We start from the raw sequence: 20,787 nt of genomic DNA, 5'->3' as shown, positions 1-20,787 counted from the left end.
GTTTATTCCAAACATGTTACATTAAGTTAAATAATCTCTAAATACTGGAGGAACGGCGATGATGTTGGTAAAAAAAAAAAACATCTTCAACTTCAAACCACAGAGTCTTTCAGGTTGGATCACGTCCAGCACCGTTCTGGAGGCTGGGAGCAGAACAGAGGAGTCATTCTCCTCATGGGAGGAGGAGGAGCAGCAGGAGGAGGAAGAGGCTCCTCCTAGTTTCACTTTCTTCCTCCAGCATTGAAGTCGCATCGTTTTCACGCCAACTGCGTTTTAGGCGGAATTCCAGCATGTTTGTCTTCCGTTAACGTCTCCCGGTTGGTTTCTGCGGGCCGGAACCCGAAGAAAGCCGAAGCGCGCTTCGTGTTTCCCCGTCGGAGTGACGGACAGCGGCCCTGAAGTCAGACGGACGATGTTGGGGTTTCTTCTGCTTCTCCTCTCCGCCGTTTCCGCCGATCCAGGTGAACGTATATCCACGATCCAGACGTCATTTCTCCCAAACGGGCGCGCGGGGTTTTCATCAAAGCCGCACCCAGAGCGCGCGCGCCCACAGCCGTTAGACCGGTTTGTTTGGATCAGACTGGACATGTTTACTGCAGAGATTGGAAAGGATGAGGTTAGGAAGGCTCTGAAAAGGATGAAGAGCGGAAAGGCCGTTGGTCCTGATGACGTACCTGTGGAGGTATGGAAGTGCCTAGGAGAGACAGCAGTGGAATTTCTAACGAGGTTGTTCAATAGGATTTTAGAGAGTGAGAAGATGCCTGAGGAATGGAGGAGAAGCGTTCTGGTTCCGATCTTTAAAAACAAGGGTGACATGCAGAACTGCAGCAACTATAGAGGAATAAAGTTGATGAGCCACACAATGAAGCTGTGGGAAAGAGTAGTGGAAGCCAGGCTTAGGAAGAAGGTGGAGATTTGTGAGCAGCAGTATGGTTTCATGCCCCGTAAGAGCACCACTGATGCCATTTTTGCTTTGAGAATGTTGATGGAAAAGTACAGAGAAGGTCAGAAGGAGCTGCATTGTGTGTTCGTAGATTTAGAGAAGGCGTATGACAGGGTGCCAAGGGAGGAGCTGTGGTACTGTATGAGGTCGTCTGGAGTGGCAGAGAAGTATGTCAGAGTAGTTCAGGACATGTATGAGAGAAGTATGACGGTGGTGAGATGTGCTGTAGGTCAGACAGAGGAGTTCAAGGTGGAGGTGGGACTACACCAAGGATCAGCTTTGAGTCCTTTTTTGTTTGCTATGCTGATGGACAGGCTGACAGACGAGGTAAGACAGGAATCTCCCTGGACAATGATGTTTGCGGATGACATTGTAATTTGCAGTGAGAGTAGAGAGCAGGTGGAGGAACAGCTAGAGAGGTGGAGGTTTGCTCTGGAAAGAAGAGGCATGAAGGTCAGTCGTAGTAAGACAGAATACATGTGTCTGAACGAGAGGGATCAAGGTAGAAGCGTTAGGTTACAGGGGACTGAGGTGAAGAAGGTGCAGGAGTTTAAGTACTTGGGGTCAACAGTTCAGTGTGATGGGGATTGTGGAAAAGAGGTGAAGAGGCGAGTGCAGGCAGGTTGGAGCGGGTGGAGGAAAGTGTCAGGAGTGTTGTGTGACAGAAGAGTGCCAGCAAGACTCAAAGGAAAGGTGTACAAGACAGTGGTGAGACCAGCTCTGCTCTATGGGTTAGAGACGGTAGCAGTGAGACAGAGACAAGAGGCTGAGATGGAGGTAGCAGAGATGAAGATGTTGAGGTTCTCCTTAGGAGTGACCAGGTTAGACAGGATAAGGAACGAGTACATCAGAGGGACGGCTCATGTTGCCTGTGTTAGCGACAAAGTCAGAGAAGCCAGACTGAGATGGTTTGGACATGTTCAGAGGAGGGATAGTGGATATATTGGTAGAAGGATGTTGGAGATGGAGCTGCCTGGCAGGAGGGCAAGAGGACGGCCAAAGAGGAGATATATGGATGTCTTAACAGAGGACATGAAGTTGGCTAACGTTAGGGTAGAAGATGTTCATGATAGAGTGAGGTGGAAAAGGATGATTCGCTGTGGCGACCCCTGATGGGAAAAGCCGAAAGAGAAAGAAGAGACTGGACATGTTTACTCTAAAGAAAAGCCACTCAGTCCTCATCAGAACCGCTTCTATTGGTGTTTGAAAGGAGACAGCAGGGATGTTTTCATTTCAATTAATAGTAAATCTACTTTTTAAATGTGTTTGTTTACAAGAAAAGTTTTTAAAAATGTTTAAAAAATCCAATAAAATGACAGAGATGCCAGCTGAGGCTTCTTTAGGACTCTCTACTTTTCTACAGTCATTTTCCTTCAAACTTGCTGAGATGATCATGAACTTCATCACCAACAATAATCCAGTGAAAGTCTTACATCACCTTAAATGAAGCAACTTTAGAAAGAGTCGACAGGACCAGATGTGATTTTACGTGGAGTTTCTTCATTCCAGTCCATGTTATGCTCAACAACACAAAACACTCATCAGTGTTAAAGCTCACTTTAGTCTAAATGAATACATTTCTACATCAAATAACAATATAGGGCTTCCAATCGCTCTCATTGATTTCAGAGCACTGTCCATGTTATTTGACCGTGAGACCACACTTCCACAGATGTCGACTCACTTGAGGACTCCTCCCAATGTGACTCCTGCTGTTCTTCCTGCAGGGGGCAGGACATACGTGCAGGAAGGTGGGGAGGTGGAGCTCAAAGCTGAGGGAGCCCCTCCCACCATAACCAGCATCTCCTGGAAGTTTGGGCCGGATTTGGCCGCGGATTGGGATGGAGCCACGGTGGATTACTATCGTCATTTCGAAGGTCGGCTGTGTTTTTAGGGGGGGATTCTGTTTGGGACATCTCAGCTGACGCCATGTTTGCCTGAAGGTCGCACCCAGCTGAACACCTCCACCGGAGCCATGGTGCTGAGGAGCCTGAACCGCACCGACACCGGCAAGTACACCCCGGAGATCAACAACCGAATCCTGGACCCGGTCCAGCTGTCCGTCATCGGTGAGTTCATCTTTGGTCTGTGAGCAGCAGGAGGAGCTTCAGGGTCTGGAGATGTGTGTCTGCTTTCAGCCGCCGTCCCCGTTCCCTCCATCACAGCCTCCTGCAATGAGGAGAGGACCCTCTGCAAGATGACCTGTGAGGCAGACACGGCAGGAGCCGAACCCGCCACGTTTGTGTGGAAGGCAGACGGTCGAGAAGTTCAACGGTCCAAGACTCTACAGATCCAGGTACAGATCCTGATCCATGACTCTGAAAGACCAGATCTTTGGGATTAGATCATTAATAATAGTAATCCATTTTATTTAAAGCACCTTTCAAGAAACCCAAGGACACTTAACAAAGGTTTATAATTTACAAAGAGAAGGAGAGGGGGTTTAGATATGGATGAGGTCGGAGAGATAAGGAGGAGCCGGGTTATGGAGGGCCTTAAAGGTGAACAGGAGGAGTTTGAATTGGATTCTGGAGGTTCTGGGGAGCCAGTGCAGCTGGTGGAGAACCGGAGTGATATGACTGAAGGAGGGGGTTCTGGAGATGATGCGGGCAGCTGAGTTCTGGACCAGTTGGAGATTATTGAGGGTTTTCTGGGGGAGACCAGAGAGGAGGGAATTACAGTAATCTAAACGGGAAGTGACCAGACTGTGGACCTGGATAGAAGCAGAGGGGACAGTGAGGGAGGGGCGTAGACGATTAATGTTACGTAGATGGAAATGGGCTGACCGAGTAATGTTATTGATGTGGGACTGAAAAGATAAGGAGCTATCTAGGATGACACCCAGACTCTTTACCTGAGGGGAGGGGGAGACAGAAGACGAGTCGATGGAAAGAGGAAGACTTGTGGCTTTGGAGAGGGTGGATTTGGAACCGACGAGAAGTAGCTCGGTTTTATCGCTATTGAGTTTGAGAAGGTTGGAGGTGAACCAGTTTTTGATTTCAGATAGACAGGAGTGGAGGGAGGAGGGTGGAAGAGAGGAGTCAGGTTTACTGGATACATAGAGCTGGGTGTCATCCGCAAAAGAGTGAAAATTAACATTAAATTTATGGAAGATATTGCCAAGGGGAAGAAGATAAGTAATGAAAAGAAGAGGACCAAGGACAGAACTGTGGGGGACACCAGAAGAGGCAGAGGAAGGCTGAGATTTAAAGGATTTAAGATGAATGAACTGGGTTCAGTCAGAGAGGTGAAGGGGGTGGAGGTGATACCGAGGGAGGAGAGCCTTTGGAGGAGGATGGAATGTGAAATGGTATCAAAGGCTGCACTCAGGTCAAGGAGGATGAGGATGGTGAGGAGGCCAGAATCAGCTGCAGTGAGGAGGTCATTGGTGATCTTGAGGAGAGCAGTCTCCGTGCTGTGGGAGGGGCGGAAGCCAGACTGAAAAGGTTCCAGAGATCATAGAGTTGAGAGGTGACTATTTTCTCTAGAATTTTGGCAATGAAGGGAAGGTTGGAAATTGAACGGAGATTATTGAATACGTTGGGATCTGAACCAGGTTTTTTCAGGATGGGTTTAACAGCTGCCATTTTAAAAAGTGATGGGACAGTACCAGATGAGAGTGACGAGTGAATAATGGCAGTAATGAGCGGAAGGATAGTGGGGAGGCAGGCTGTAACTAAAGATGATGGGAGGGGATCAAGAGAACAGGTTGGGTTTTAGGATAAGAGAGGAAGTATCATTGTTATCAGGCAGTTGAAAGGAGGAAAACTTGTGATTGAGAGAGAAAGAGTCAGGGATGGGAGGGAGGAGAGGAGAGCTAAGCTGTTGATGGATGACATGAATTTTCCTGAGGGAGTTACAGGTTTCAGTGGAAAAGAAATGGGGAGGGAGAGAGTCAGGGGGGTTGAAAACAGTGTTCATCAGAGAGAACAGAGTTTTTGAGTTGCCTTTGTTTGTGGAGATGAGTTCAGAAAAATAGTTTGTTTTAGTGGTAGAAACCAGGTCCTTATACTGAGTGAGATGTGAAGCATAGATTTCTTTGTGAACAGTTAAGCCAGTTCTTTTATAGAGTCGCTCTAGCCGGTGACCTTTGGCTTTCATGAGACAGAGGTCAGGGGTGAACGAGGGGGCAGATTTGGAGAAGGAGAAAGGGCGAGTTTTGACAGGAGCGAGATGGTTGAGAGAATCAGAGAGAAGGTTGTTGTAGAGGAGACGAGTTGATCAGGGTTTGGTGTGTTAGGGATCGGAATCTCACGTATGAGTGAGGAAAGTGCGTTCACATTGATATTTTTGACATTACGAAAAGACATGAGACGGGAGGGTTTAGTGACAGAGTGATGGAGATGTTAAATGACACAAGAAAATGATCGGTTACAAGAATTTCATCAGCAGAGCAGTTAGTTGGGATTAATCCAGAGCAGCAGAATAAATCTAGAATATGTCCTTTAGAGTGAGTAGGAGAACTGATGTGCTGGGTAAAGTTAAGGCTGTCCAAACATGAGCTGAAGTCTCTGGTGAGAGGAAGAAGGCTGTTCTCAAAGTTAACATTGAAATCACCCATCAGTATGACATTGGGTGAGAGGGATGAGAGATGGGAGAGAAGAGTTCCAAGTTCATTCAGAAAGTCAGAGTTTGTCTTGGGAGGGCGATAAACCACAGCCAGAACAGTTGGGGTGGGGCCAGGAAGCATGCAGGCAATGCATTCCATGGAGCTGAAGGACGGAATCTCAACAGGCAAGACTTTCCACTTCCTCGTGATGTAACATCGCGACACCTCCCCCGCGACGCGTGCAACGAGGTTTGCAGATGTAAACAAAGCCGGGAGGGGTGGAGTCGTTGAGGTGTGAAAAGTCGTTTGGATGCTGCCAGGTTTGCGTTAAACAGAGGAAGTCAAGCTTACGGTCAGAAATGAAGTCCTGACTCTTGCTGGAAAGTGAGCGGATAATCCCAGCATCTGGATGATGGGAGAGCCAGAGGAGAATCCAGGTGAGAGCTGACCAGATGAGGAGGTTGGACGACCACATATCTGGTGGTTGTAGGAGGCCAGACGCTGATGTGACAGACAGGAAGCTCCAAGGGGGGAGGAGGCCGCGGTTAGGAGGAGGCAGTCGGACTTGAATTAAGTTTGTCATTTTGTTTGTCAGGGCACCACAACACAGTCCAAGTGTTACTTTAACAAACGTGATATCCTGCCTCAAAACTTCCAGAGACGTGACGTCAGGTGACAAAGAGTTACCGGTGAGCAGCAGCAACAATCACGGCGGCGTCCACCCAAACCAGACGTCGTCATTAGGACGTTAGCATCAATGACAGTAACTGTGCTGGTCAGCTCCTCTCTGGTGTCCTCTCTGCTTTTCTGTTGCTTAGCAACAGCAGTCACTTGTCGTCTCAAAGACTTGGAAGTCTCGTTTGTGAACAAACAAACTAAAAAGGCGTTTCTTGTGAACCCTCTGCTGGTAGAAGAACGAGTCCTCCGTGAAGGAGTTCCTCTGTGAGCTGAGGAACCCGGTCAGCCAGGAGAGCAGCTCCTCCCCCAACCCCTTCTCCTCCTCCCCCACTGAGGCTCCAGGTAAGTCTGCTCCCGTCTCTGAGGCGTCTGACGCTTCCAGACTCTCTAAAACCCGCTGGTCTTCAAGGCGCTGCAGGGAGCCTGAATATCCCCACCGGAGTGACGGTCTTCGTGGTTCTGCTGGTTCTGGTGCTGCTGCTGGGGGTCCTCCACAGGCTGAGAACAGGTGATCATCCTCATCATCATCATCATCAGCTGCTGCTGCTGCTGCTGCTTTGTCATGGTCTGCATGTCCTCAGCCTCTAAACCGTCTCCTCCTCGTCTTTCAGGGTCCTGGTTCTTCCAGAAAGGTCAGTCGGGTTCCTTGGTTTCTGCTGCTGCTGCGGCTCGGTTCTGCAGAGGGTTCTATGAGCAGACATGACTATTGAGAATGAACCAGAGGATCAGATCTGCTGGTGGTTGATAGAACCTGCTGGTTCTGATGTTTTCTGAGGGTTAGGGAGCAGCACAGCTGCAGGGAAAGCTCACATTTAGGGTGGAACCGCTTTGTTCTGCACGTTCTCCTGCTTGTTGTGTCTAAGTTCTGCTTCTGTCTCTGCAGACTCCATGCCCTGGGAAGCAGGTCAGTATCTCTGTTAGGATTGTCCGTCTGCAGCGTGTCTTTGCTGTCGCTGACGCCTCTTTTCTGTTTTCCAGACTTCTGGAGGAGAAACGGGAGTCCAGGTAAGGTTCTCCTCAGGGTTCTGTTGACCCCCTAGAGAACCCCGTTACAAATCCGTCTTTTGTTCATCCAGAGAGAACGTCGGTGCCGACGGACGACGCCGCTTCAGAAAAAGGTGAGCCGATCTTCAAACGCAGAGACGCCTTTTCTGGTCCGTGGCTGCAGAACCTTTTTGTTCCGTCTGTAGACTGACACCCGGAACCGGAGACGCTCCTCGCCACGGAGAGAGAACCAGGAGGAACCCCGTTCTCCCAGGGTGAGGAGAATCCATCGGACAATTCCTGGAAGTCCAGGCGCTTCCTGTGACGGACGGCGTACCTGATCTGAGCGGGTCGCGAGGAGCAGCGAGACAAAAGAAGGTCATTCTGAACCGCCTGCAACAATTGGAGGTTTGTGCAGCGGCGCCGTCTGACGGCGTGCAGGCGGTCGGAAGAAACAGTTGTTTTTACAGAAACACTAGAGGTCAGCAGAGATTCTGAAGGGAGTTTATTCTGCATGTTTTCATCCAAAAACGGAAAATATTTAATAAAGACTAAAAACAAACGGCGTGTTTCCTCCAACCACTAGAGGGCAGCAAACCAGATGAAAAGGTTTTTTTAGTTTGTGGTTTTAAGAGTTGAAGCTGAACCAGAATAAGTTTCACTTTCAGTTTCCAACCAAGAAAAGGCAGAGAGCAGAGAAGAGAATCAAAAAGAAGATCTTCCTGATTGTTGGGGCTCCAGCTTCTGCTTTTCTTCAAACCATCAGACACAAAAAGCCGTCAAAGTAAAACAGAAAACGGCTTCAGTTTCACTTCAGAAACCCGACTTTGTTCCTGCCACCAAGAAAATCAACCTCCACACCTGAGCAGGAACGGCAGAACTGCAGGCGCTGATTTCTGCAGAACTGATCTTCAGGAGCTCAAACCCTGGAACCGGGATCATTAATTCAATTATTCAATTCAAATCTGAAGATTATCTTTAAATGCTCTGTTAAATCTTCAAATCATCTTCAAATAATCTCAAAAATCATCAAATTATCTTCAAATATTCTTGAAAAATCTTCAGGTAATCTTCAAATTATCTTTAAAAATTTCACAAATTATTTTCCCTTATTCTGGATAATCATCCGATTATCTTCAAAATATAGAAAATCATGAGATTTTTTAAAAGTATTACGGAAAATCTACAACTGTTTTCAAATATTCTGAAAAATATACATATTAACTTTAAATATGGAAAATCGTGATTATTTTCAAATATTCTGGAGAATTTTAAGATTTTCTGGAAATTTGTTTTAGATTTTCTTCAAATATTCCTAAAAGATTTTTTTTTTTTTTACATTCTGGAAAATCTTTGGATTATTTTTATATAATCTAGAAAATGTTACATTTTCAGAAAATATTCGGATTTGAATTGAACAAGTTGAACAAAAACAACATTTCACCATTTTTAATTGTTCCAATGATTTATTTCCTCTTTTTTTACATTCATAGAAGTTACAGTTTTTATCATTAGTTAAAGATAAAAGACTACAGTTCCTACTTTTTAGATGATTTAAGACTATCGATCTAAAATCAGACGTTTGATCCCATCAGGTGCAGAAGCTGCAGAGGAGAATCCAGCAGCTCCTAATCCGCTTCAATCCAGCATATTAAACTGTAATCTGATGCAGGTTCTTCACGGAGAACAGGAGTGGTTCTAGAACCCTACCCTCCTTCAGGTTCTGGTTCTGTTCTGCTGATGATCCCTTGAATTAAACTAGGCTGACGCAGCTGCGGAGGCACTTTCATGATACGGGCTCCTTGTTTAGAACCTGGAGCTCGGTCCGCCGCCTCAGGCTTTTGTGTCCCGGCCGCCGGAGAGCGGTTCCGTTTCCGCCGCCACGGGGGTCAGCTCGGTGGGCTGCTCAGCCCCCCCCTCTGGCTGATTCCTGAAGTGGCGGACGACGACCACGACGGCGCAGACGAGGTAAACGGCGGTGAGGAAGGTGAAGTAAATGAAGTAGACCAGGAACTGCAAGAGAAAACAGGAAGTCAGCGTCCGTGGAGGAAAAGACGCCGCGATGAACTCTGTTTGGCTGGAAGGAAAAGACTCTGGACTCTAAACCGGTTCTGCTGCGATCCCCCTGAAGCCCCTCCCCTCCTGAAAGCCTGCTCTCTACAGCCTCGCCACTTTGTTTGTTTGTGAACTGGCGGGTTTCCTGAGCCTTTGTGTCCTCAGCTGTGAGGAGGGAAAACATTTGATCAGGCAGAGACTCTGTGTCCTGGAAACGGTTCCAGGACCACCGGCTGATCGGCAGAAACAGTTCTGTGAGATGGTTCTGATGTGGGTTTCTGTAGACCCCCTAAAGCTGATGTGTGTGTGTGTCACCTGAGCGTGCACGTCCAAACCCAGGCCCTTCTTGTCTGAGAAGATCAGGTTGATGATGCTGGTCAGGATGGTTCCCAGGAAGGTGTTGATGCCGAACACCAGCGCGCACAGCTCCTTGGTGAGCGACGAGGCGATCTGGAACCTGGCGGCACAACACAAACCCTCAGAGCTTCGGCGGCGGCGGGTCGGCACCGGGACGGCGGGGACGGAGGCGCTCACGTGGCGATGGGAACCAGGAACTGGTAGAAGCCTCTGAAGAGCACGTAGGAGACGTAGCACACCCAGATGTTGTCCGTGTAGCCCATGACGAAGAGCAGCGCCGCCTGCACGGCGGTGATGATCCCGATGACCAGCTCCGACCACACGCTCCAGCGGATCTTCACGAAGCCCGCCGTGAAGGACGCCACGGCGCCTGTGGGGGGGAGAAGCCGTCAGAGTGGGTGGAGTTTCCACGGATGACGCTCTGAGACCATCATTTTTCTGATTCTGACGTTATCCGCCTAAAATACAAAGACAAGCTTTAAAAAAGATATGCTTTAAATGTGAGGTATGTTAGGGAGAATCGGCAAAGAATCAGAAAACTCCAATCAAGTCAAACATCTACCAGAAGAAAACGTAAAAAAACAAAAGTATTTTCTAAAAAATGAGTCTCAGAAACGCTTTAGCATACGGCGTTCACACCGGACCGTCGCTGACACCAGTACAGGATCCTGCAGCCGGAAGAGTCCGGCTGTGAATCTTTGTCTTTCCCAGCTCTGTTCCAATATTCATTTTCAAACGGTTGTTTTTTTGTGAATTGAAAAATGATGTGACATCACCACCAAATCGGAGTCCCTGATTGGTCAAAGTTCTACTAGTTTAACTATTTGGACTTTTGTACTCAAAAGCCCAAAACTTTTGAGTCTCAAAAATTCGCGCAGCAACACGTCAACACGAGTTTTAAACATTGAAGTCCTACACGCGTGTTTCAAGTAGACTTTATCCTACTCGAGTGAACGTTTCCGAGGGCGCTGTAAACGTAGCTTTGCACCAACATCCTGGTTCCTGAGGTCCAGATCCACCGACGTGTTGAAACCTCACCCAGCGTTGTTGCTAAACTACCCATAAATCTACCAGCTGACCACGAACCCTCATCACGCCATCGTCCGTGCACAGAGATGGGGAAATGTCTTTCCTCCTGCCCCAGCAAAAACAAAGCCAATTCAGTCGCCATTCTTCCACGATGCGGGCGCCGACATTAGGAGCCAGATGACGGTGATTGGTCTGTATCAGTTTCTAGGGCAACTACTGTTGGCTTGTTCAAAGTCCACACGCCTTCTACTGCAACCGGCTCAACATTCAAGGTGGGGGGCCAGCGGACACCCCATGCAGTTACTGAGGCGTCTGATTGGTCCGTTTAGAACGTGCATAACTTGCAGCAAAGAAAAGAGACTAAGAAAAATAAGAGGATTGTCAAGAAAATGTTAAAAAGGTATCAGATCCAAAACGGTTCTTCTGACCAATAGACTGAGGAACAGCTGTTTGTGTCTCTATAGACGTCTATAGGAGTTTGGCTTCTTGAAGCCACTTCCTGTTTGGAACGTCAGGGGGCGGGGTCACTCAGTCCAGTTTGTATTTACAGTCAGTGGATCACACCGGACTCTGAAAAGCACATTCAACCAGTGACTCCTCTATTCACGCATCCCTACGTTTTGGGTCTTACATACCAAACCGGCGGTCACTGAACGCACATTTTAAAGTTAAATACGTTGAACTCTGACCCATTTAGGACTCACGTTTGGCAGTCACGCTTGGATTCATTTGAAGTCACGGACGTACCAAACGCTTGAAAATTGATCATGGAGGAGAACTGAATAATAGCGGTTTGTGTCTTGAGTCTCATTAATCGGAATAGAGCTGAGAAAGCAACAGTCTGGAGCGACATGCACCAGATTGACACGCTGGTAGGTCCATGCGGTGGTATCGGGTGGCGACAGTCCAGTGTGAACATGGTGAGCTAAAGGCGCTCAGGAACCCGTGTTTATGGGGTTCTTGTTGGCGGCGTGCATGTCGGTGTGTAGGTGGCGTCAATGGCGTTCCTCACTCAGCAGCGTAGACGCGGCCTCCACGCCCCCGTTGTAGACGTGCTTGTTCTCGGTGGCGGCGTAGACCTTGTTCCACAGGATGTGGACGTAGAACAGCACCAGGTAGTATCCCGTGGAGTTGAAGACCCACCACAGAGACCACAGCCTCATCCGGGGCTTCTTCACCACGTTCTTCACCTCCAGCAGCATCTGCACAAACACCGACTCCTTCCAGGCCGGGGCGGGGGACGCCGCCCCCGGCGCCGGCTTCATCCGGTCCAGCTCTGACTTAGACGCCGCCGGCCGCTCCCCGCCTGCAGTCCGATTGAAGAACAAGGAGCGCTTGGGCCACGGCAGGAAGACGGAGAGGAGCAAACCGAAGCCGACGAAGCCCAGGGAGACGTAGCTGAGGGTGGAGTAGGAGACGTTCCCCAGAGACATGCACAGCTGGCCCAGGACGGAGCTGGTGAAGACGCCGAACAGCACTGAGGAGCGCGAGTAGCTGGCCACGCGCTGGTACAGGTCCGGGCTGACCAGGGAGAAGATGTAGGAGGAGTAGGCCACCCGGCACGCCATGGTGATTCCGTAGAAGAACTCCATGAGCTGCATGTGCAGCAGCTGGTCCCCCAGCAGCATGATCAGCCAGATGACCACCTGACTCAGCGCCTGCAGGATCAGGACCGGCTTGTAGCGCAGCAGGTCCGTCAGCAGGAAGGTCGGCACCAGCACCGCCATGTAGGAGTAGGTCAGCACCGGCATGATCTCGTTGGTCACCTGGAGAGCACCGAAGGGTTAACCAAAAGAAAAAGAAACCCAGATCTGGAGCTGGGCCTCCTCTCCACGGCAGGCCGGACAAAGAAAGCGGCGACATCTCTAACGGTTCAGGGACGGTTCTGTCCCGGACAGGTCAAGGTTCTGCCTGCATGACCCGCTCTCGGGTCACGGTCAGCAGCAGGCAAACAAACGGACCACATCTCCACCTCATGAGTCCGCCTCGCTGACCCACTTTGGAAGGAATGTGAACTTTAGCCACAGTGAGGAGGAGGATCATGGGAGCTGTACGTTCTGTTAATGAGTCCTAAAGCAGGAGAACGCCGTGGAGGAGCGTCCTCCGCCTGCTGCCGCTCACCCACCTGCTCTCTGGTGAAGTTCTTCTCGGGGCTCAGCAGGTTGGGGGTGATGAAGGCCTCGCCGGGCTTCAGCGCCGTCATGAAGCCGTAGAAGCACAGGAAGAACACCGACAGCTTCCACGGTCTGGCCTTCTCGCCGTTCTCAGAGGGTTCCTCCTGGTGGGGCGGCGGTGGCGCCTCGGCCCCCCCATCCTCCTCCACCACGGCGTCCTTCTTCAGATCCATGTCCTTCTCCGATCCCAAGCCGCCACCACCGCTGCGGAGCGGACGGGCTCTGCTGTGACAGATCACCATCAGAGCCTTTATTTTGAAAAGCACAGGCACGCCGCCAGCGCCTTTATTTTGAAAAGCACAGGCACGCCGCCAGCGCCTTTATTTTGAAAAGCACAACACCTTCAGCGAAGAGCAGCAGACGGGTCCATGTCCAGGTGAGGGCGGTTCCGATGTGACCTTTGACCCGCTTCTTCACAACGTGGCACGCGCCGCCAGCAGCGAAGACCGGAACCGTTAAGTCCAGCTGTTCTGAAGCATCAGGAGCGCGCGCGCGCCTTTACGCATCAACGCCAGCCCAGACAGGTTCTACAGAAACCCAGAATCATCAGAACCGAACCGGCATTCAAAACAGACAAACAGCGGGTTTCTGACTACAAAAGGTCATAAAACAACATCAGATCTGATTTAGTTTCATATTTATATAAAAATTCACTCCTTTATGTCCACGAAACAACGACTAAACTTCAAAATAAAAGCATTGTTACGCTTAACGCACGCGGTTCTGTCAGAATCGGAACAAACCCAGAGAGAACGTCCACAGCAGAACACGAACGGGTCACGCGGGCGCCACGCACGCGATCCCTGCTCCTGCCTTATTGCGACACAGCTCGTTAGCAGCGAGTCCCCTAAAACAAGGTTCACATGAAAATCTTTTTTTTAAGGCGGGCTAACAGTACAGGGGGAAAAACGGATTCCTGCACGACGTCACATCACGTGATGTGTTACGAAATGAGCAAACTGTCCGATAAAAACGTCCGACTGCGATCGGAGGACCGAAACTGTTGAGTAAGTGCGAAAAACCAGTTAAAAAGTGTCTGTAGTCCACGACATGAAGCTCCTCGCGCCGAAGAATAGATCATCCCACCGCAGTGGCTGTTGGGAATTGTAGTTAAGTTAAGAAACTGAATTCAAAAACAACTTTTACAAGCATTTTTAGAAGTTTTTGACTTATTGCTTCTGTAAAAACGCTTAAAACTCACGTATGAATTAATATTCAATAAGATAATTTAAGGGAAACGCAGTATTTTAAGTGATGAAGCAAAATATAACAGATGTGACAAAAGGACACTGTTAAATCAATTATTCCTAATCAAATTAATTGAGTTTATTTCTTTAAAACACATGTTTAAAAAATGTACAAACCATTAAAACCAACTAAACAATAATAAAGTATTTATTACAGATTTATTCTTTATCAAAAAAAAAAGGCAAAATGTTGTTCTTGTTCAACAAAAGCTTCAATTATAAATAACCACGACTGTCTTCGTTATAATTTTACACGTTAGGGAAGATTTACTGTGCAGCAACATAATAGGTTCTTTATCCATCAATGTTTTAAAAAAACAGCAGAAATTGAAAAATTTGACAATTGAAAATTGTACCAATTATTTATTCATATATCCAGGAATACATGAACATTTCTCTGCATTTTACGGTAAAAAAAATTAACAGACATATACATTCATAGACAAAACAAACACAGTTTTTTTCACAGAAAGTATAAAAGCAATGGAAACAAAACTCCCAACAGGTTTTAAAAAGTGGATGTGACTGGCATGCAAAGGGTTAACTGCTGCAGTACCGCAGCGCACCCAGCAGATGGCAGCAGAGCTCCCCAAGCAGAAAAAAGGCAGCTTGGAACAAAAAAAGGAAATGAAGATCATGAAATGATTACTTAAACTGATTCCTACTTATCGTTGAAAATCAGTTCGAACTGGAATGGGGTTTCTCAGAGAACCGTTCCAGCTCCCTCTGAAGTCTGGGAGGTTGACCTGCTGACCCTCGACGCAGACATCTTGTCACGTCTGAACTTCCTCTGGAGGAGAAGATTCATTTTGGTCCTGAACTTCCTCCCCACGAAAGCGTAGAGGAAAGGGTTGATGCAGCTGTGCAGCAGAGCCAGACTGTTGGTTACGCCTAGGGCCACGTTCACCGCGCCCCTCACGCCGCAGCCTGGCGCCATCAGCTCCGCCCTCAGCAAAGTGTCCACCATCAGAGTGATGTGGTAGGGCGTCCAGCACAGGAGGAAGGCGACCACCACCGCCATGATCACCCTCATGGCCCGGTGCTTCTGGAAACCGCGAGTGTGCAGCAGCTTGGCGACGGTGACGCCGTAGCAGGCGACCATGACGACCAGTGGGAGCACAAAGCCAAAGACGTGCCGGAGTACGCGTGTGGCGAGCCTCCACGCCGTGGGGCGGCCGACGTGGAAGCTCTCGGTGCAAAGCCACGTCTCAGACCCATCTTTGAGCGTGACGGCGATGGTGGCGTTGAACAGAGCCGGCAGGGCGAGGGCCCAGCCCACCGCCCAGACCACTGCACACAGCAGCCGGCTGCACGACCCGCGCCGGCTCTGCTGCAACCCCCTGGTGTGCACGATGGCGAGGTAACGGTCGACGCTAATGCACGCCAGGAAGATGATGCTGGTGTAGAAGTTGGCCTCCATGATGAGGTTCAGGAACTTGCACAGGAAGTCCCCGAATATCCATCCGCGGACGAAGGCCACGGCGAAGAAGGGCAGCGTCAGAGCCAGCAGCCCGTCGGCCGCCGTCAGGTGGAACAAGTACACGTCCGACGGCGTCAGAGCCCGCTGGTTGGTGCCGATCACCCACCCCACCAGCAGGTTCCCGGGGATCGCCAGGGCGGAGGTGGCCACGAGGAGGACGCTGAGCACCAGACTCACCGCCGGTCCCAGAGACACCAGCAAACACGGCTGCGTGTTCAGGTCAGGGAGGTCGGTGTCGTTCTCAAAGTAGTCACTGTCGAGGGTGAAGGTGACGGACGACATGGTGCCGGACGGAGCTGGGGAGGGAAAACGGGTGGCGTTCAATTTATAATCCACAAATCTTAAAGCTTCCTAACGAGGCTTGAGGAGTTCAGGGGTGATAGATTGAAATCTCTAGGAGGAAAAGTCAAGATGGCAGCCTCTTCCTGGGGTCAAAGGTCACGCTGCTAGAAGAGGGTTTCTGTTCCAGCAGACCTTAACCTAAGGACCAGAGGATTCTGGGAGCATCATGAACTAAAGGCAGTTCTGATAGAATAATAATTCTGTTGAGACTTTCATGAAGCAATAAGAGAAGTCCTCAAATGGATCCTGAAGCGGACTGGGAACAGACGTTTCTAAATGTAACCGGATGGAGGACTCGATCTGATCTGAGACTTCGGTCTCTACTAAGGGTTCTGGATGTGGATGATCACAGAGAGCACACTGGTCAAGGCTGTGTATCCTCCCAAGCACTGACAGACCAGAGGATGACCTTTCTCTGTTCCTTCTTTAGTCTGGGTTTGGATTTACAGTCCAGCACATGTAGGTGGTTGTGTGTGTGGTTCTAAAACAGAAAAAAGAAAACCATCCATCCATCCATCCATCCATCCATCCATCCATCCATCCATCCATCCATCCATCCATCTGTCCATCCATCCATCCATCCATCCATCCATCCATCCATCCATCCATCCATCTGTCCATCCATCCATCCATCTGTCCATCCATCCATCCATCCATCCATCCATCCATCTGTCCATCCATCCATCCATCTGTCCATCCATCCATCCATCTGTCCATCCATCCATCCATCCATCCATCCATCCATCCATCCATCCATCCATCTGTCCATCCATCCATCCATCTGTCCATCCATCCATCCATCCATCCATCCATCCATCTGTCCATCCATCCATCCATCTGTCCATCCATCCATCCATCCATCATCCATCCATCCATCCATCCATCCATCCATCCATCATCTATCCATCCATCCATCATCTATCCATCCATCCATCCATCCATCCATCCATCCATCCATCCATCTTCCTCCGCTTATCCAGAACCGGGTCGCGGGGGCAGCAGTCTAAGCAGAGACTTCCCTTACCCCAGCCACTTCCTCCAGCTCCTCTGGGGGGACCCCGAGGCGTTCCCAGGCCAGCCGAGAGACGTAGTCTCTCCAGCGTGTCCTGGGTCTTCCCCGGGGCCTCCGCCTAGTGGGACATGCCCGGAACACCTCTCCAGGGAGGCGTCCAGGAGGCATCCGGACTAGATGCCCGAGCCACCTCAGCTGGCTCCTTTCGATGTGGAGGAGAAGCGGTTCTACTCCGAGCTCTCCGTGGGTGGCCGGGCTTCTCCCCCGATCTCTAAGGGAGCGCCCAGCCCCCCATGGAGGAAGCTCATTTCAGCCGCTTGTATTCAGGACCTCGTTCTTTGGGTCATGACCCAGAACTCATGACCATAGGTGAGTACTGGAACAAAGATCGACCGGTAAATTGAGAGCTGATACAGCGACCGCATAACTACGGATGCCGCTCCGATCCACCTGTCAATCTCACGCTCCGGTCTTCCCTCACTCGTGAACAAGACCCCCAGATAATTAAACTCCTCCACCTGGGGGAGGGACACTCCCCCCCCACCCAGAGATAGCAAACTAATAAAGATACTAGAATAAAGAAAACAAACAATGCTGCCTATCATATCTGCACATTACAAACATTCCACAAACCTCTATAGCAATAATACTCAAAATATTATACAAAAAAACTTATGATTTTAACTGTAGTGACTAAAGAAATCCAATAAACTTCCTTAACTTATTGAGTGAGCAGAAAACATCCACAACAACAAACTAGCAGATTTCTCCCTAATACAAACACAATAAATGGGCTCACTGCTCTCATGGACGCACCTCAAGCTGCTAGAACAGAACTGCTCTGGAAATGTTGGTGCTCTTTTACTTCTGTTTACAGTTTCTAACTGTGTTCAGTCAAAAAAGGGCCGCGCCCTCTAGTGGTGAACGTCCGAACAACGCCTCAGTCCCCTCTTCAGGACTCCATCTGTGTTTTGTCTCCCAGCAGGAGGCGGACGGCGAATCTCACCTTCTGCGTCCACTACACCTTCAGGGAGGACCGGCGTCTCTTCAAAGTCCACGTCTCTGTGTTTCCGCTCACTTCCTGGACAGGTGACCCAACGTCTGCTCGCATTTCAACACGGGGGAGGCTGCGTCATCTCATCTTCTGGCTGAAATCTGTCACCGCTGGGGAGGGAAGGGGTTTCAAAACACCCCTGAGCATCATCGTCATCCTCGTAAACCGGTTTAGTTTCACCTGAATGGACGCAGGAGCCACAGTGGAGTCAGATATGACTAAAACGTAATGATAATTTGAAAAGCCACATTAGAAAAGATCAGTAAAAAACACATTTAACTGATTTTCTCTTAGAATAATGGATGATAACAAATTCCTGACAAGCTCTTTTCTTTCTCTATGATCGTCGTCTGTACGGTGACATCGATTCACAGGGGGGATCTGCAGATCCTGTTGTGCAAACGGAGATGTGAAGAAAAGTCTTTCTCAAATTGTCGTTTGGGCTTCATTCAGGAAGTGAGGAAATGTTTTCTAAGCGGTTTTTCAGTACAGAACAGAGAACTGGTCAGCAGGAGGATCTCCATCATCCATAGACTGATGGATCTTCTTCTAGTGATGTCCATAAATCGTTTTTTCATCGGTATGTTTAACGCATTCACAGAAAAACAGGCTGAGAGCTGAGGAATCTAGCAGCAGAAAGCTGTTACCATGACAACGCACCCTCTGCTAGGATGGAAGTTTCCGTTTCCTCTGACCCGTTTTGGTTTGGTGGACTCTCTGAACCTTTGTCACATTTATTCATTGAACCTTCATGTTTCTCCTGCAGGGTTTCTGTGCCCCTGCAGTTGGATTATCGGGTAACTCTGCCTGAAAAGTTCCTTCAGAACCAACGAATGGACTCAGCGGGAGGAGAAGGACTGCAGGACTCGTTAAAGTTCTGATCTACAACGCTCACAAAGTGCAGCAGAACCTCTGAACAGGGAAGATGTTTGAACGGAGACGGCTGGCGGAGGACGGCTTCTTCTCTTTAGGAGACATGAAGGAGCTTCGGAGGCAGATGGTCAACGTCACCAGAAGGTCCAGAAGCATTAAGAGAACACGTCCACTCTGACCAAAGCCGTGTGGTATGAACGGAAAGATCTGCTGGTTCGGCTCATTCAGACGGTCAATTTTTCAGTTCACCACAAGGGGTCAGCAATGAGTCACAGAAATTAAACATGTAGAACATTTACAAAATGAAAACCTAATTTTGTGACAGGTTCACTGCCACCAAAATTACATAAGATTTGTATGTACACATGTAAAATCTTGTCATTTAAAAAAAATAACAATATAAAGAACCTTAAACCGTTAACCTTCATTTTTAACATCTTACTCATGTTGTACTAAAACTACAAGTTTTTGAACTGGGCGTTCAAGAAAAGACACTTGCTTCAAGCGTTCACCCTTTTCTCCCAAAGCTCACCGTATCCCAGTCAGAGAATCTAGAGAACCTCTCGGGAAAACTGTCCCTCTGCTGTGCTTGTGTTTTTAGAACTTTTACCTCAGGGTCACCTAAAAGCTCTGGAGAATGCTGTTTCATGACAAATGTTTGTTCCCATAGAGAATTAGGCCCAGTGATCCAGTTTGATTCAGTAAGCTCTGCCACCTTGAGTCCTCTAGATGCATGATCTGCTGGATTTTGGTCTGTCTCAGTGTAAAACCACTGGTTTGGATCTGTGAGGCTTCTGATTTTCTGCACTCGATTGGCAACAAAAGCATGAAAGCGACGCGCTTCATTTTTTATGTACCCTAGTACCACCTGGGAATCTGTCCAGAAAAATTCTTCTGTTCGGAGAAGATGACTTACTCCTGCAGAAACTGCAGCAGCTGTCAGTTCCAGACATGGTATAGTCACTACTCTTGTGGGCGCTACTCTTGCCTTTGCCATAACCAGGGCACAGTGTACTTTGTCACTTGACACAACCCTTACATATGAACACTGCCCGTAGCCGCTACTGCTGGCATCTGAGAAATGATGCAACTCTATTTTCTGGATTGCACCAATGTTTTCAGGGATGAGACATCTTTTTATTTGAACCTTTAGAAAGTTTTCCAGATCCTCAAGCCATGCTTTCCATTTGGTCTCCAATGCAGGTGGGAGGGGTTCATCCCATCCAACTCCACGTTTACACATTTCTTGTAGAACTTGCTTTCCAGTCAGTATGAAGGGAGAAAGAAATCCTAGTGGATCAGACACAATTGCGATTCCTCTCCGTGTATTTTGCTTTTCTTTGAGATTGACACTGAATGAAAACGTATCCATTTCCACATTCTATTTGACTCTGAGAACACTTTGCATTGGAAGTTCAGAGTAGTTCAGACTTACGTCTTTGTCATTACAAGCACGCTCAGACACTGGTATGGCATCCAGGACCTCTTTCTTGTTGCACATGAATTTGTGTAAGCGCAACTTTCCTTTTTTACAAATTTCTTGTGCTTCACTGACTAGCTGTTTTGCCTTTTGGATTGAATCAAGACTGATGAGACCGTCATCCACATGGAAGTTTTTGTGAATAAAGCTGGCTGCTTCGGGGTATTCCTTCTCGTGTTCTTGAGCAAGAAACTTCAGTCCATAGTTTGCACATGCTGGCGAAGATGACGCTCCAAAAATATGAACTCGCATGCAATGGTCTTTGGGTTCACTATCAATATTTCCATCCTGCCACCACATAAATCTTAGGAAGTCTCTGTCTTTGGGGCAAACATGAAAACGATGAAACATCTTCTCCACATCACAACTGATTGCAACTTGGTGTTGGCGGAATCTGCAAAGAACTCCTATGAGAGTATTAGATTCACTGGCCATGAATCTCACATAGTCTTCTTTGTATTTTGGATTTCTTTGCATCTTTCCTTTTAGATGTTTCAAGCGCAGTTTTGCAAGCTGTTTATTGTTTGGAA

General features: G+C 48.5%; 3 protein-coding genes and 1 long non-coding RNA gene across 10 annotated transcripts; 2 read left to right on the top strand and 2 right to left on the bottom strand.

Moving 5' to 3' along the window:
• Positions 1-215: 215 nt before the first annotated feature.
• LOC101160468 (uncharacterized) lies at positions 216-7,716 on the top strand. Its single transcript, XM_004066626.5, has 11 exons — positions 216-461; positions 2,671-2,820; positions 2,887-3,012; positions 3,082-3,239; positions 6,404-6,512; positions 6,580-6,678; positions 6,782-6,802; positions 7,054-7,074; positions 7,149-7,175; positions 7,247-7,288; positions 7,361-7,716. The coding sequence occupies exons 1-11, from the start codon at positions 413-415 to the stop codon at positions 7,363-7,365; spliced, it is 807 nt and encodes a 268-aa protein (XP_004066674.1). The 5' UTR covers positions 216-412; the 3' UTR covers positions 7,366-7,716.
• An 884-nt stretch (positions 7,717-8,600) lies between these two features.
• Positions 8,601-13,659, bottom strand: slc19a1 (solute carrier family 19 member 1). 5 transcript variants are annotated; one of them, XM_078930960.1, is made up of 7 exons: positions 13,487-13,659; positions 13,111-13,296; positions 12,721-12,991; positions 11,608-12,361; positions 9,744-9,936; positions 9,525-9,666; positions 8,601-9,167 (listed from the first exon to the last, which is right to left on the bottom strand). In XM_078930960.1, the coding sequence occupies exons 3-7, from the start codon at positions 12,940-12,942 to the stop codon at positions 8,988-8,990; spliced, it is 1,491 nt and encodes a 496-aa protein (XP_078787086.1). In that variant the 5' UTR covers positions 12,943-12,991; positions 13,111-13,296; positions 13,487-13,659; the 3' UTR covers positions 8,601-8,987. The 5 variants fall into 5 exon arrangements, with proteins under 5 accessions (XP_078787086.1, XP_078787063.1, XP_078787075.1 ...); XM_078930937.1 differs by having other exon boundaries at positions 12,721-12,994; positions 13,513-13,659; XM_078930949.1 differs by having other exon boundaries at positions 13,513-13,659.
• LOC110016517 (uncharacterized) lies at positions 13,653-19,198 on the top strand. 2 transcript variants are annotated; one of them, XR_002872026.2, is made up of 3 exons: positions 13,653-13,776; positions 17,836-17,939; positions 18,671-19,198. It is a non-coding gene; the product is annotated as an uncharacterized LOC110016517 (long non-coding RNA). The 2 variants fall into 2 exon arrangements; XR_002872027.2 differs by having other exon boundaries at positions 13,656-13,776; positions 17,833-17,939.
• cxcr1 (chemokine (C-X-C motif) receptor 1) lies at positions 14,074-17,997 on the bottom strand. Of its 2 annotated transcripts, none has more exons than XM_004066744.4 (2): positions 17,857-17,997; positions 14,074-15,792 (listed from the first exon to the last, which is right to left on the bottom strand). In XM_004066744.4, the coding sequence occupies exon 2, from the start codon at positions 15,776-15,778 to the stop codon at positions 14,720-14,722; it is 1,059 nt and encodes a 352-aa protein (XP_004066792.1). In that variant the 5' UTR covers positions 15,779-15,792; positions 17,857-17,997; the 3' UTR covers positions 14,074-14,719. The 2 variants fall into 2 exon arrangements, with proteins under 2 accessions (XP_004066792.1, XP_078787127.1); XM_078931001.1 differs by lacking the exon at positions 17,857-17,997 and adding an exon at positions 17,667-17,790.
• Positions 19,199-20,787: the final 1,589 nt, after the last annotated feature.

Source organism: Oryzias latipes, chromosome 2 (genome assembly GCF_053564925.1).
Source record: "Oryzias latipes strain Hd-rR chromosome 2, Olatipes_Hd-rR_3.1".
In the NCBI taxonomy this organism is placed as follows: Eukaryota; Metazoa; Chordata; class Actinopteri; order Beloniformes; family Adrianichthyidae; genus Oryzias; species Oryzias latipes.
The sequence above is the reverse complement of the archived record's forward strand: the minus strand, read 5'-3'. Positions and strand labels throughout refer to the sequence as shown.

Excerpts from the sequence above, each read along its gene's own strand:
- cxcr1 (XM_004066744.4), bottom strand. The coding sequence starts at position 15,778 with ATGTCGTCCGTCACCTTCACCCTCGACAGTGACTACTTTGAGAACGAC.
- slc19a1 (XM_023949036.2), bottom strand. The coding sequence starts at position 13,011 with ATGGTGATCTGTCACAGCAGAGCCCGTCCGCTCCGCAGCGGTGGTGGC. Across the intron at positions 9,667-9,743 it reads TTCCTGGTTCCCATCGCCAC|GTTCCAGATCGCCTCGTCGC; the intron begins GTGAGCGCCTCC and ends TTGTGCCGCCAG. Across the intron at positions 9,168-9,524 it reads GTTTGGACGTGCACGCTCAG|TTCCTGGTCTACTTCATTTA; the intron begins GTGACACACACA and ends TTTCTCTTGCAG.
- LOC101160468 (XM_004066626.5), top strand. The coding sequence starts at position 413 with ATGTTGGGGTTTCTTCTGCTTCTCCTCTCCGCCGTTTCCGCCGATCCA. Across the intron at positions 462-2,670 it reads CGCCGTTTCCGCCGATCCAG|GGGGCAGGACATACGTGCAG; the intron begins GTGAACGTATAT and ends TTCTTCCTGCAG. Across the intron at positions 3,013-3,081 it reads GGTCCAGCTGTCCGTCATCG|CCGCCGTCCCCGTTCCCTCC; the intron begins GTGAGTTCATCT and ends GTCTGCTTTCAG.